Below are 14,568 nucleotides of genomic sequence, written 5' to 3' on the forward strand. Positions count from 1 at the left end.
GTTGCTAGGTCTACAAAAGATCCGAGGCACTGGCCATGGCTGAGGGCGGAGCCACAAAAGGAGGGATCATAGGTGGCGGAGTCACTCGGCAGGGTCACTCAGTTTACAATATACACTATATACACAGTATACAGTGTACAGTATATGTCTGTGTACTTCCTTGCTTCTGTGCTCCAACCACTGCTCCTCTGGTCCGCAGCCTATGGGCCATAGCAGTAGGTACCCGGACCAGAGGGGCAGTGGTTGGAGCTCCAAAGGTAGCATGCAGCTGCTGCATAATCACCATCCTGTCCAGGGCCAGAGTGGGACCTAAAATAGGCCTGTGCATATTAGACTATGCAGCCCTTTTTTTGTGGGGGACCCAGCAGTTGGACTCCCACCAAAATAAAATGGGCTGCATGGTGAAATCTCCTTGGTTCAAGTGGCTTTTCAGCTGTTGCAAAGGAACAACTCCCATCATCCATGGAAAGCTTCAGGCATGATTGGAGTTATAGTTTTGTCACAGCTTGAGAACCACTTATTGGGGTATCGTTTCACTGCAGGACTTTCAAGTGACTACAGCTCAGATGAGAAACAGGCAGACTATACAATGGTTTGACTCACAGGAGACATCTTCTCTGCTGTCTTTTCTTTTTTTCTTCATCTGGTCAAGACGCTAGAACTTCTTCCATCTTCTCTGCAGAGTTGACGCTTGGACATCATTGGTTCCTCATTTTGTCAGCAGATCCTCATTGTCTGTATGAAGACAATAATCATTGTAATCCTGCCAGATACTATGGGGGAGATTCATCAAAACCTGTCCAGAGGAAAAGTTGCTGAGTAGCCCATAGCAACCAATCAGATCGCTTCTTTCATTTTTAACAAGGCCTCTGCCAAATGAAAAAAGCAATCTGATTGGTTGCTATGGGCAACTCAGCAACTTTTCCTCTGGACAGGTTTTGATAAATCTCCACCTATGCCCTTAAATATAACCCTGCCAGACATCATTCTATACACTGTTTCATCTGTTTGGCAGAATCCCACCCTTGTAGGGACCTCCCCCGAACCCCTAAGTCCCCCCCCCAGACTCATCTTTGTCCTCGTCTTTCAGACCTCTAAGGGCTTGCCCACACTGCGGACATTCAGTCGGCAAAATTCTGTCGGCAGCAGGCACCACCTAAGTCCTCAGTGATAGGACCACACTGACAGCAATGCAGTGTGGCAGAATACTACCCAAAGAATAAACATGTTCATTCTTTGGGAAGACGTCCATTGCGCCAGCATAATTCCACTGTGGCAATTCCACAGTATACACAGAGCAACAGAATCCCATTTTAAACAATAGGACTCTGCTGCTAATGGATTTTCACAGTGAAATTATGCCAGCCGAATGTCCGCAGTGTGGATGAGCGCTTTGTCTCCCTAGACCAGTGGTTCTTAACGTTTTTGGACGACTGTACCCCCAAAGGCTGAAAGTATGTCCGCGGGTACCCCCTCGCACGGAACTTGCGCGTGAGGGGTACCCGTGGACAAAAGGCGTGTTCTTACCTTTATACTAATGCATCCTCCCTCCATCTTTATCCCCTTGTGCTATTATTCCCCCTCCCTCTGATCCCCTTGTGTTATTATTCCCCCTCCATCTTTATCCCCTTGTGTTATTATTCTTCCTCCATCTTTATCCCCTTGTGTTTATATTCCTCCTCCATCTTTATCCCCTTGTGTTATTATTCCCCCCTTCATCTTTATCCCCCTGTGTTATTATTCCTCCTCCATCTTTATCCCCTTGTCCCATTATTCCCCTTCCATCTTTATCCCCTTGTGTTATTATTCCTCCTCCATCTTTATCCCCCTGTGTCATTATTCCTCCTCCATCTTTATCCCCTTGTGTTATTATTCCCCCTCCATCTTTACCCGCCTGTGTCATTATTCCTCCTCCATCTTTATCCCCTTGAGTTATTATTCCCCCTCCATCTTTATCCCCTTGTGTTATTATTCCCCCTCCATCTTTATCCCCTTGTGTTATTATTCCCCCCTCCATCTTTATCCCCATGTGTTATTATTCCCCCCTCCATTTTTATCCCCTTGTGCCATTATTCCTCCTCCATCTTTATCCCCTTGTGTTATTATTCCTTCTCCATCTTTATCCCCTTGTGTTATTATTCCCCCCGCCATCTTAATCCCCTTGTGCCATTATCATCCAATATGGCAAAAGGGGATCAGATGGAGGGGGGAAAATGGGACAAGGGGATAAAGATGGAGGAGGAATAATAACACAAGGGGATAACGATGGAGGAGGAATAATAATACAAGGGGATTAAGATGGAGGAGGAATAATGGGACAAGGGGATAAAGATGGAGGAGGAATAATAACACAAGGGGATAAAGATGGAGGAGGAATAATAACACAAGGGGATAAAGATGGAGGGGGAATAATAACACAAGGGGATAACGATGGAGGAGGAATAATAACACAAGGGGATAAAGATGGAGGAGGAATAATAACACAAGGGGATAAAGATGGAGGGGGAATAATAACACAAGGGGATAAAGATGGAGGAGGAATAATGGCACAAGGGGATAAAGATGGAGGGGGGGGGGAATAATAACACAAGGGTATAAAGATGGAGGAGGAATAATGGGACATGGGGATAAATATGGAGGAGGGAATAATAACACAAGGGGATAAAGATGGAGGAGGAATAATAACACAAGGGGATAAAGATGGAGGAGGAATAATAACACAAGGGGATAAAGATGGAGGGGGGGATAATAACACAAGAGGATAAAGATGGAGGGGGAATAATAACACAAGAGGATAAAGATGGAGGAGGAATAATAACACAAGGGGATAAAGATGGAGGAGGAATAATAACACAAGGGGATAAAGATGGAGGGGGAATAATGGGACAAGGGGATAAAGATGGAGGGGGAATAATAGCACAAGGGGATAAAGATGGAGGAGGAATAATAACACAAGGGGATAAAGATGGAGGGGGAATAATAACACAAGGGGATAAAGATGGAGGGGGAATAATAACACAAGGGGATAACGATGGAGGAGGAATAATAACACAAGGGGATAAAGATGGAGGAGGAATAATAACACAAGGGGATAAAGATGGAGGGGGAATAATAACACAAGGGGATAAAGATGGAGGAGGAATAATGGCACAAGGGGATAAAGATGGAGGGGGGGGGAATAATAACACAAGGGTATAAAGATGGAGGAGGAATAATGGGACATGGGGATAAATATGGAGGAGGGAATAATAACACAAGGGGATAAAGATGGAGGAGGAATAATAACACAAGGGGATAAAGATGGAGGAGGAATAATAACACAAGGGGATAAAGATGGAGGGGGGAATAATAACACAAGAGGATAAAGATGGAGGGGGAATAATAGCACAAGGGAATAAAGATGGAGGGGGAATAATAACGCAAGGGGATAAAGATGGAGGGGGAATAATGGCGCAAGGGGATAAAGATGGAGGAGGAATAATAACACAAGGGGATAAAGATGGAGGGGGGGTAATCAACCCTCCCCCTCCATATTAATCCCCTTGTGTTATTATTCCCCCTCCATCTTTATCCCCTTGTGTTATTATTCCTCCTCCATCTTTATCCCCCTGTGTCATTATTCCTCCTCCATCTTTATCCCCTTGTGTTATTATTCCCCCTCCATCTTTACCCGCCTGTGTCATTATTCCTCCTCCATCTTTATCCCCTTGAGTTATTATTCCCCCTCCATCTTTATCCCCTTGTGGTATTATTCCCCCTCCATCTTTATCCCCTTGTGTTATTATTCCCCCCTCCATCTTTATCCCCATGTGTTATTATTCCCCCCTCCATTTTTATCCCCTTGTGCCATTATTCCTCCTCCATCTTTATCCCCTTGTGTTATTATTCCTTCCCCATCTTTATCCCCTTGTGTTATTATTCCCCCCGCCATCTTAATCCCCTTGTGCCATTATCATCCAATATGGCAAAAGGGGATCAGATGGAGGGGGGAATAATAGCACAAGGGGATAAAGATAGAGGGGGGAAAATGGGACAAGGGGATAAAGATGGAGGAGGAATAATAACACAAGGGGATAACGATGGAGGAGGAATAATAATACAAGGGGATTAAGATGGAGGAGGAATAATGGGACAAGGGGATAAAGATGGAGGAGGAATAATAACACAAGGGGATAAAGATGGAGGAGGAATAATAACACAAGGGGATAAAGATGGAGGGGGAATAATAACACAAGGGGATAACGATGGAGGAGGAATAATAACACAAGGGGATAAAGATGGAGGAGGAATAATAACACAAGGGGATAAAGATGGAGGGGGAATAATAACACAAGGGGATAAAGATGGAGGAGGAATAATGGCACAAGGGGATAAAGATGGAGGGGGGGGAATAATAACACAAGGGTATAAAGATGGAGGAGGAATAATGGGACATGGGGATAAATATGGAGGAGGGAATAATAACACAAGGGGATAAAGATGGAGGAGGAATAATAACACAAGGGGATAAAGATGGAGGAGGAATAATAACACAAGGGGATAAAGATGGAGGGGGAATAATAACACAAGGGGATAAAGATGGAGGAGGAATAATAACACAAGGGGATAAAGATGGAGGAGGAATAATAACACAAGGGGATAAAGATGGAGGGGGAATAATGGGACAAGGGGATAAAGATGGAGGGGGAATAATAGCACAAGGGGATAAAGATGGAGGAGGAATAATAACACAAGGGGATAAAGATGGAGGGGGAATAATGGGACAAGGGGATAAAGATGGAGGGGGAATAATAGTGCAAGGGGATAAAGATGGAGGGGGAATAATAACGCAAGGGGATAAAGATGGAGGGGGAATAATCGCGCAAGGGGATAAAGATGGAGGAGGAATAATAACACAAGGGGATAAAGATGGAGGGGGAATAATGGCGCAAGGGGATAAAGATGGAGGCGGAATAATAACACAAGGGGATAAAGATGGAGGAGGAATAATAACACAAGGGGATAAAGTTGGAGGGGGGAATATTGGCACAAGGGGATGAAGATGGAGGAGGAATAATAACACAAGGGGATAAAGATGGAGGAGGAATAATAACACAAGGGGATAAAGTTGGAGGGGGAATAATGGGACAAGGGGATAAAGATGGAGGGGGAATAATAGCCCAAGGGAATAAAGATGGAGGGGGAATAATAACGCAAGGGGATAAAGATGGAGGGGGAATAATGGCGCAAGGGGATAAAGATGGAGGAGGAATAATAGCACAAGGGGATAAAGATGGAGGGGGAATAATGGCACAAGGGGATGAAGATGGAGGAGGAATAATAACACAAGGGGATAAAGATGGAGGAGGAATAATAACACAAGGGGATAAAGATGGAGGGGGAATAATGGGACAAGGGGATAAAGATGGAGGGGGAATAATAGCACAAGGGAATAAAGATGGAGGGGGAATAATAACGCAAGGGGATAAAGATGGAGGGGGAATAATGGCGCAAGGGGATAAAGATGGAGGAGGAATAATAACACAAGGGGATAAAGATGGAGGGGGGGTAATCAACCCTCCCCCTCCATATTAATCCCCTTGTGTTATTATTCCCCCTCCATCTTTATCCCCTTGTGTTATTATTCCTCCTCCATCTTTATCCCCTTGTGTTATTATTCCCCTCCATCTTTATCCCCTTGCGCCATTATTCCCCCTTCTTCTGATCCCCTTTTGCCATATCGGATAATAATGGTACAAGGGGATTAATATGGAGGGGGAATAATGGCGTAAGGGGATAAAGATGGAGGAGGAATAATAACACAAGGGGATAAAGATGGATGGGGGTAATCAACCCTCCCCCCTCCATATTAATCCCCTTGTGTTATTATTCCCCCTCCATCTTATTCCCCTTGTGTCATTATTCCCCCCTCCCTCTGATCCCCTTTTGCCATTTCCCCCCCCCCCTCCATCTTAATACCCTTGTGCCATTATTATCCAATATGGCAAAAGGGGATCATAGGAAGGGGGAATGGCGCAAGGGGATTAAGATGGAAGGGGAGAGGGATAATGGCAGAGGGGGGGGGAGTAATAAAGCACAAGGCATTAAGATGGAGTAGGGAGGGATAAGGAAAGGATTAAGATTTTTTAATAGAAGTAATTTAGAAATCTGTTTAACATTCTGGAGCCAGTTGATTATATATATATATATATATATATATATATATATATATATATGAAAAGTTTTTTCCTGGATAACCCCTTTAAGGACCAGACCCATTTTATTTTTGCATTTTTGTTTTTTCCTCCTCGCCTTCTAAAATTCATAACTCATTTATATTTCCATCCACAGACACATATGAGGGCTTGTTTTTACGTGACCAATTGTAATGAAACTTCTCATTTTACCATAAGATGTACGGCAAACCCCCAAAAATATTTTTTTTGTGAGGCAATTTTAATAAAAAAATTTTTTTTTTTATTTTCACACTGTACACTTTATGGTAAAAATTACTTGTTTTCTTTATTCTGAGGGTCAGTACAATTGAAATGATACCCATATTTGCATACTTTTCTATTATTTTACTGCTTTTAAAAAATATCAAACTTTTTGTACAAAATCAGTATGTTTTAAATCACCCTATTTTGATCACCTATAAGTTTTTCATTTTTCACTATTTGGGCATGTACGGGGGCTCATTTTATGTGCCGCAATCTGTACTTTTTATTGATACCACATTTGCCTATATGAAACTTTTAAATCACTTTTCATAAATTTTTTGGGGAATAAAATATTACAAAAAAGCAGCAATTTTGGAAATTTTTTTAAATGTTCAGGATCATTAACATTATATTTTGATAGTTTGTACATTTATGCACGCGGTGATGCCAAATATGTTTAATAATGATTTTTTTTTACGCTTTTTGGGTGTAGAATGGGAAAAAGGGACAATTTACATTTTTATTGGGGGAGAGGATTTTTCCAATTATTTTTTTTTTGCACTTTTTTTTTTTTACATTTTTTATGTACCCATAGGGGACTATCTATAGCAATCATTCGATTGCTAATAGTGTTCAGTGGCATGTTAGGGCATAGCACTGATCAGTGTTATCGGTGATCTTCTGCTCTGGTCTGCTCGATCTCAGACCAGAGCAAAAGACCCCTGGAGATGCCCTAAGGCAGGTGAGGGGACCTCTGGCCGCCATTTTAGATGATCGTATCCCCGCAGCAGCACTGTTTAAAGACGCGCATTGTCGCAGATGCCCTGATCTGTATTGATCACGGCATCTGAGGGGTTAATGGCAGACATCAGCGCGATCGCTGATGTCCGCCATTACCACAGTGTCCCCGGCTGTGTCGGGACATGCAGTGCATGACGCGAGCACCGCTCCGATGCTCGCGGTCATTTACAGGACGTAAATGTACATCCTGGTGTGGGAAGTACCTCTGCATCAGGACGCACATTTACTTCAATTGTCGTTAAGGGATTAAGTATATAATTGTGTGCTATCCAGGGTGAGGAATGGGCTTAATTTAAAAGTTTCTAATTTAATGCTGTTGTATGGTCAGACCATATACTTTTTTGTAACAACCATTTTCAACTATGATCAATTTATGAATAAATAGTATGGGAATGGGAGAATGTGATGTCCCTCTCTGAAGTATGAAAAAGTATCCATGCATTCTAAAACTCTTTGTGCAGAAGGCAAAATTAAAAAAAAATGTTGCCATTAATGTTAAAGTTTTTTTTTTTTTATTTCGTCTCTATTATCTTATCTTATATTATCTTGTATTTATTAAGGTGCTAATGGATAAATATGGAGCCTTTTGTAATTCTTTGGTATGTTTCTAGTAGTTCTTTAAGTAATTTGATTTTCCATAAGTCAAGGGCAAGGGGCATCGTAGTGATCAAGGCGATCATTAGATACCCTTTGAGGAATATTTCTAAATCTGATATTGTTCTACTGAAGTCAGTCCTATCAGTTAGTTTTGTGGCTACTATACCAGACTGTTGTGTGGGTCTGTAAATTCCTCTATCTTGTCCTCTAAATGAGAAGTGCATTTCCCTAAGGCCACTAGTTTAAAATAAAGTAAGTAGACAGCATTTTGTATTTTGTTGTGTATTGAGTTTTTTTTTAGATCAGACAAGAGAGCTTTTATGGCCACCATAGAGAGAGATTGATCAGTAGGGGCTTTGGTTTCTTTAGAAAAAATTGCTTTCAAGGGAGTTAGAGGTTGGCTATTCACCTATTGTTATTGCAGCTTAAAATTAAAATATTTCTGCTGCTTTTGAGGGAGCTGCCTAGTTTACCTATGAGGAAGCTTGCAAAGGAAAGGAGAAAGTAGGGCTTGCACCATCTTGAGAGAAATCCCAAAATTTTATCTTTTAGATGTCTGCTCTGATCTGCTGGATCCCCCCCCCCCCAATGTCCGAGCTCTCTCACTAAAATTTAGCTCCTTACTGCATTTGGCCCATTCCCATTTTAAATGTTAAAGAGTACCTGTAATCAAACCATATTTTTTAAACTATTTCAGATTATATTCCCTAACTACTCCTAACACCCCTCCTGCCCTTAAAAAAATTCTGAGCTTTAAAAAGCTGTATATCATACCTTATCCCTCGCTCACATTGTGTGATCTCCCTGCAGGAGAAAGTGGACATTCCCAGCAGGCGTGACGTCACTGAAGCCTGAGAGAGCTGTGCCTCACCATGCCCCCCACGCACTTCCTGAATTTGGTCTCCTGCCAGACCGGGAGGAGACCAAACTAACTATATGACTTGCGCAGGGAACAGTACAGAGCCACCTAGTGGCCATTTCTTTTAATCACATTAAAAACATATAAAGGTTGAGAATTTTAACAGTAAAGAGTTATACATAAAGAACAATAAATGAAAAGTTTAGTTTGGTGACAGGTACTCTTTAAGCATAGTGTTTCATAAAACATAGAGTTATATTCATGTCTCTTTTTTTTATTTTACCATTAGGCAGAGGCATATGCAACAAAGAAATACCGAGGTGTGCACTTTGGAAAATATTCAGGGAAGCGCACTGAATTTGAAAATCTTGATGGACCTGGCCCAGGGGAATATGACATAGATCAGTAAGTATGAATTTTTTTTTTTTAAAGCTTTTCATTAACTCTTACATGCCACTTATTATTGTGCTTACACAATAACAAATCCAAAGCATTTTGATTTGCTGAAGAGACATTTAGATGGGTATTTATGCTCCAGCTTGTAGCACTGGCAGATTTTATTGCATTGTGAATTACATTCTAGCATTTAACTGCTATAGTGTTGTAATAGGAACTGTCAAATCCGGTTTTCATATAATGCATAATGGATAATAAAGCCTTCATAAAAGAACTGTAGTAAGGGACTAGAGCCAGAAATTGAAGCCAAACTGTGCCCAGGGATCGTGTACTACTATGGAAGCCAGAAAATCAGTTAAGATGAGGTTAGTAGGGAGTCAGCAATAACACCAATGGTCAAAAACCAAAACATTGTAGTGTTTACATACACTTTTAGGGTCTATTCACACGTATAGTATGTTGTGCATATTTGATGCACAGGATTTGAAGCTGCCGATTTGAAGCTTTGTTCAGTCATTTAGTTTACATTAAACTCTGCAGCATACAATCTTTAGCTTTAAATCGTGTGAATATACCCTTAAAGGAGTATTCTGGTGGAAAAAAAATTTTTCAAATCAACTGGTGCCAGAAAGTTAAACAGATTTGTAAATTACTTCTATTAAAAAATATTAATCCTTCCAGTACTTATCAGCTGCTGTATGCTCCAGAGAAAGTTGAGTTGTTCTTTTCAGTCTGACCACAGCGCTCTCTTCTGACAACTCTGTCTATGTCAGGAACTGTCCGGAGTGGAAGAGGTTTGCTATGGAGATTTGCTCCTACTCTGGACAGTTCCTGACATGGACAGAGGTGGCAGCAGAGAGCACTGTGGTCAGATAGAAAATAACTACACAACTTTCTCTGTAGTGTACAGCAGCTGATAAGTACTTCAAGGATGACATTTTTTTAATGGAAGTAAATTACGAATCTGTTTAACTTTCTGGAGCCAGTTGATATGGAAAACATTTTTTTTCAACTGGAGGACCCCTTTAAGTGGCAAACCTGGAATTGTACCCAATTAGAAACAAAATGCACCAGGGATCTGATTTTGACTACTTAACAAATAAAAATTGATTTTGCTTTTTAGGTTAGGGTTGGCCATTGCATGCCTTAGCATTTTTTACAGAAAATTTCTTTCATTTGACATTAATGAGACTGGAGAGACTACATAGTACACATTGATGGATATCCATAAATAGGAACATATAATGTACCAGTAAAGATTTTTATTCAGTCAGTAAAATAATACTGATTCCTAATTGTCTCTCTTTCTGCACTGTCTATTATCTCTTATCTTGTGCAATTCTACTTTAGAAAACATTTTTGCCTGATTATTAGGCTTTATGCATTATAAAGATTATGCTTGGTTTTTATACACAGTGTAAAAAAAAATATTCCATAGCATCAAGACGTATAATATCAGCAAGGCACTCTCCGGTCTGTGAACATATCGTCTTTATTTCATGTATAGCATCTTGTGCAATTCTACTTAATTTTTTGCAATTCAAGACATTTTTTGCTATATTGTTAGGCTTTATGCATTACAAAGATTATGCTTGGTTTTTCTACACAGTGTAAAAAAATATTCCATAGCATCAAGACGTATAAGAATATCAGCGAGGCACTCTCCTATCCGTGAACATGTCGTCTTTATTTCATGTATAGCATACAACACGAGGCAAGCGGGAGGTACAGACAGGCAGAGCTGGGGAATCGCAAGGCAACAGCTGAGTCTCCAATCAGAATGAAGAGGCGAGATGCGCATCGCCGCATTCGTTTATTCTCTATGAAAGCCACGGAGACAACTGAATGCTGTAAACGGCAATCTCCAGCAGCTCCTTTAAAGAATGAATGGAGCAGCATCGAACATGTTAGTCTCGCTGTTCCATTCTGACAGGAGACCCAGTTGCCCATTCTCAAGATTGTGGGGGTCATCTTTGCAAGTTGGCACAACCCCTTTAAGTTTTAATTCATATATAAAACATGTAGAGATGAACAACAGTGGCATTCACCATTAAGGTTAAAGGGGTACTCCGGTGAAAACTTTTTTTCTTTTAAATCAATTGATGGCAGAAAGATAAAAACATATTTGTAAATTACTTCTATTAAAAAATCTTAATCCTTCCAGTACTTATTAGCTGCTGAATGCTACAGAGGAAATTCCTTTCTTTTTGGAACACTGATGACATCACGAACACAGTGCTCTCTTCTGCCATTTCTGTCAAGCATAGCAGATGCATGGCAGATGCATAGCAGATGCATAGCAGATGCATAACAGATGTATGCTAAGGGCAGCATGGTTGCTCAGTGGTTAGCACTGCTGCCTTGCAGTGCTGGGGACTTGGGTTCAAATCCCACTAAGGGCAACAATAAATAAAGCATTATTATAATAACGTCAGCAGAGAGAACTGTGGTCGTGATGTCATCAGAGAGCATTCCAAAAAGAAAATAATTTCCTCTGTAGTATTCAGCAGCTAATGAGTACAGGAAGGATTAATATTTTTTAATAGAGGTAATTTACAAACATGTTTAACTTTCTGCCATCAGCTGATTTAATAGAAAAAAGTTTTCACCGGAGTACCCCTTTAAGACTTAATTTCAACTTTATTTTGGTCACAACAAAGCACAGAATAGCATACGCATGACCAGGTGCGTTCTACAGTCTGTGGATAGAACCTACTCATGCATACCTTGTTCTGTGGTTTTATGGGACCAAAATAAAGTGAAAATTAAGTTTTAACTTTAATAGTGAGTGCCACTCTGGCTCACCCCTACAAGTTGTATGGAAAAAATGCTGTTTTAAAGGAATTAGATTTTTTTTTCTGATTGGAGACAGAACAAGAAGTCTCAGCTTAGTTGTAGACCTAGTGGTGAGAATGGAAACTGCAAGATTTCAGGATTATTATAAAACAAAGATAATATAATGGAAAATGAGAAAAAATGACCCATTTCTAATGCTGTTTTCAAGTGGTGCTAACCTGTTTCTATCCCAGTGTTGTAATATTCATGTTATGAGTTTTTAAGAGTTTATAAAATAGAACATCACAAGTAAATTTCTAATCTTACCCTCAAGGCCTTTACAGCTCAGCATATGGCTGTATGAGCTTCTGCATACTATTGATGTGTACTTTTAGCTATTGAGTGTTACAATCTATGTGTAATAGTGGATTGTTATGCCACACAATAGCACAATATCTTGCCACATAGAAGTGCCCACATAAAATAAGTTTAATTATATGATATTCTGGTGCAACAGTTATTTCAGAGCAGTGTCTTACACTATAAGATGTGTTGGCAAAAATCAAATCAAATAAGAAAAATAAGAACTATATTCATATAAGTTTAGCTATTGTTTCATTTATGTAGTAGCCCCGACTTGCTGAATATGATGAATGAATGTCTGTCTGTTTGTAAAACAATGTAAAAGTATTTTGAAAAACAGTTTGATATGCCATATGAATAGCGCCTTGGAGCTCAGCTCCATCATAATTCTTATAAATGCAGCTTTGTGTAAGACTTTAAAGGAGAATAAAGCAGCAGTGAGTACTTTTTAGGCACTTCATTAGATCATCACAAATCCTGATTATTCTTAAACAATTCACTTACACTAACGAAATAAAACATTGGAAGTTACAACAAATTTTAAGAAAAGTCCTTAAAGTGAATGTATCACTTGGTTTTACTGATTAGAGCTAAATACTGAAACATGTTTTTTAGCTGGTTTCTTTTTTCTTATTTTTTGGACATTATTATGGAGCAACCATCTTTACTGATCTGTTTTAAAAACATTTAGAGATATGTGTACAGTGATGTGCGTCTCACTGAGACTAAATAATCTTAATTAATCTGAGGTTACTGCATAACTTATACCCATAGAAGAAAATAAAGTATTAACAATAGATTGCAGCCCTCTAGGATAAATGGAAATTAATAGGACTTGTGTAATCCATTGGGTGTTCACTCCTTTCCAAAGTGATAATAATATTGCAATTGAAAGTAAGAAGGTGTCGCTATTTAAAGAATATATAAAATGTGTAGATGGAGTGCTACAGTGTGCCTTAAGGAGGTATTCCGGCCTTATACATCTTATCCCCCATCCAAAGGATAGGGGATAAGATGTCTGATCGCCGCTGGAACTCTCGCAATCTTGGTGAAGCCCCCGACATTCTGTGCAGGGCGCTGCCTCCGATACTTGACATCACGGTCACGCCCCCTCCAATGATTGGAGGGGTGTGGCCGGACATCATGAGGGGCGTGGCCGTGACAACAAGTCTCGGAGGCAGCGTCCGGCACAGAATTCCTGGGACTGCACTGAGATTGCGAGAGTCCCAGCGGCGGGACCCCTGCGATCAGACATCTCATCCCCTATCCTTTGGATAGGGGATAAGATGCATAAGGCCGGAATACCTCTTTAAATACCCCATTACATATGCTGCAGTTTGAGTCAGAGACAAAACATGTATACACTCAAAAGATGGCCAGAAAGTAGTTACTAGCTGACTACAATCAGGCCATTGAAGCCAATAGGGCCTGTGTCTGTTCATGCATGTATATTTTGGCAACTTGTTTTAATAGTTTGTTGACATGTACATGCCTTTGAAGGCACAGGTATGATGTGAATTTAGCGAATTTAGCCAAGACAATCACCATGACCAACTGGTATCACCAACAGAAACAACATCTGAAAATGTGGCATTATGATGTCACATGAATGGCCGTTTATGTAATGCATAGATGTCGACCAGAGTTCAAGTTGTTGTCCTGGCTCCCTGAGAAATTCCTTAATAAACAGTCTCCCAATAGAAGACTCCCCTCTATTATGTACATTTACCCTGATAAGGTATATGGATAGAGACTGTCTTTATGAGGCAGTCACCTTATAACATATTCATAGACGAATTGTATTGGTGTTGTGCATCTCAGAACCTCAGCCCATACTATTAGAGTCACCAACAGTATGGAGCCACCATTTCTATTCAGCTTACTACTGGGTAAGCAAGTATTCCACTCAAGTTAATAAGTATCTCTTTAACAAGGAATGGGAAGTTACAACTATCAATCATACCTCAAGGTGTTGTCAGTGCATACCATTGCTTGGCTTGGCATTCTCTGTAGTCTTATTATATTAAGTTAATAAAATTAAGCAGTATGATTTTGTCTAATATGTATTACTTTGCTTACGCAAGTCTTTTAAAAGTTGTATATGCAAAAATAACTTCCATTATATCAGCATATATTCCGTTCTAGATATGAGAGGTCTACTTTGTAAGCATAGTTCCCCTTTAAATTACTATGCTCTTATCATTCAAATAGAATATGAGCCAAATCCATTTACAGTAGGTCTAAATGGCTATATCTTTCACTGTAAGTGCAGATGCCTCCATTAGTCAGTGATTTGGCCCTTATTACAGACTGTAAACATGAAGGGGAAAGGCTTTCTCTGTTCTTGTTTGGATGTCT

The 14,568-nt window shown here is 40.1% G+C and overlaps 1 protein-coding gene across 7 annotated transcripts in view; it reads left to right on the forward strand.

Moving 5' to 3' along the window:
- STPG2 (sperm tail PG-rich repeat containing 2) overlaps positions 1-14,568 on the forward strand; it is a 677,454-nt gene that overhangs the window by 115,136 nt on the left and 547,750 nt on the right. For all 7 annotated transcript variants that reach the window (XR_008891455.1, XM_056567193.1, XM_056567176.1 and 4 more), the window contains exon 6: positions 8,966-9,081. Coding sequence is in view for 6 of the 7 variants with exons in the window: in XM_056567193.1 (XP_056423168.1) it covers positions 8,966-9,081 (116 nt within the window). In the remaining variant the exon portion in view is untranslated. The remainder of the gene's footprint in view (positions 1-8,965; positions 9,082-14,568) is intronic.

The sequence above is a fragment of the Hyla sarda genome, chromosome 1 (genome assembly GCF_029499605.1).
Source record: "Hyla sarda isolate aHylSar1 chromosome 1, aHylSar1.hap1, whole genome shotgun sequence".
NCBI classification, from domain to species: Eukaryota; Metazoa; Chordata; class Amphibia; order Anura; family Hylidae; genus Hyla; species Hyla sarda.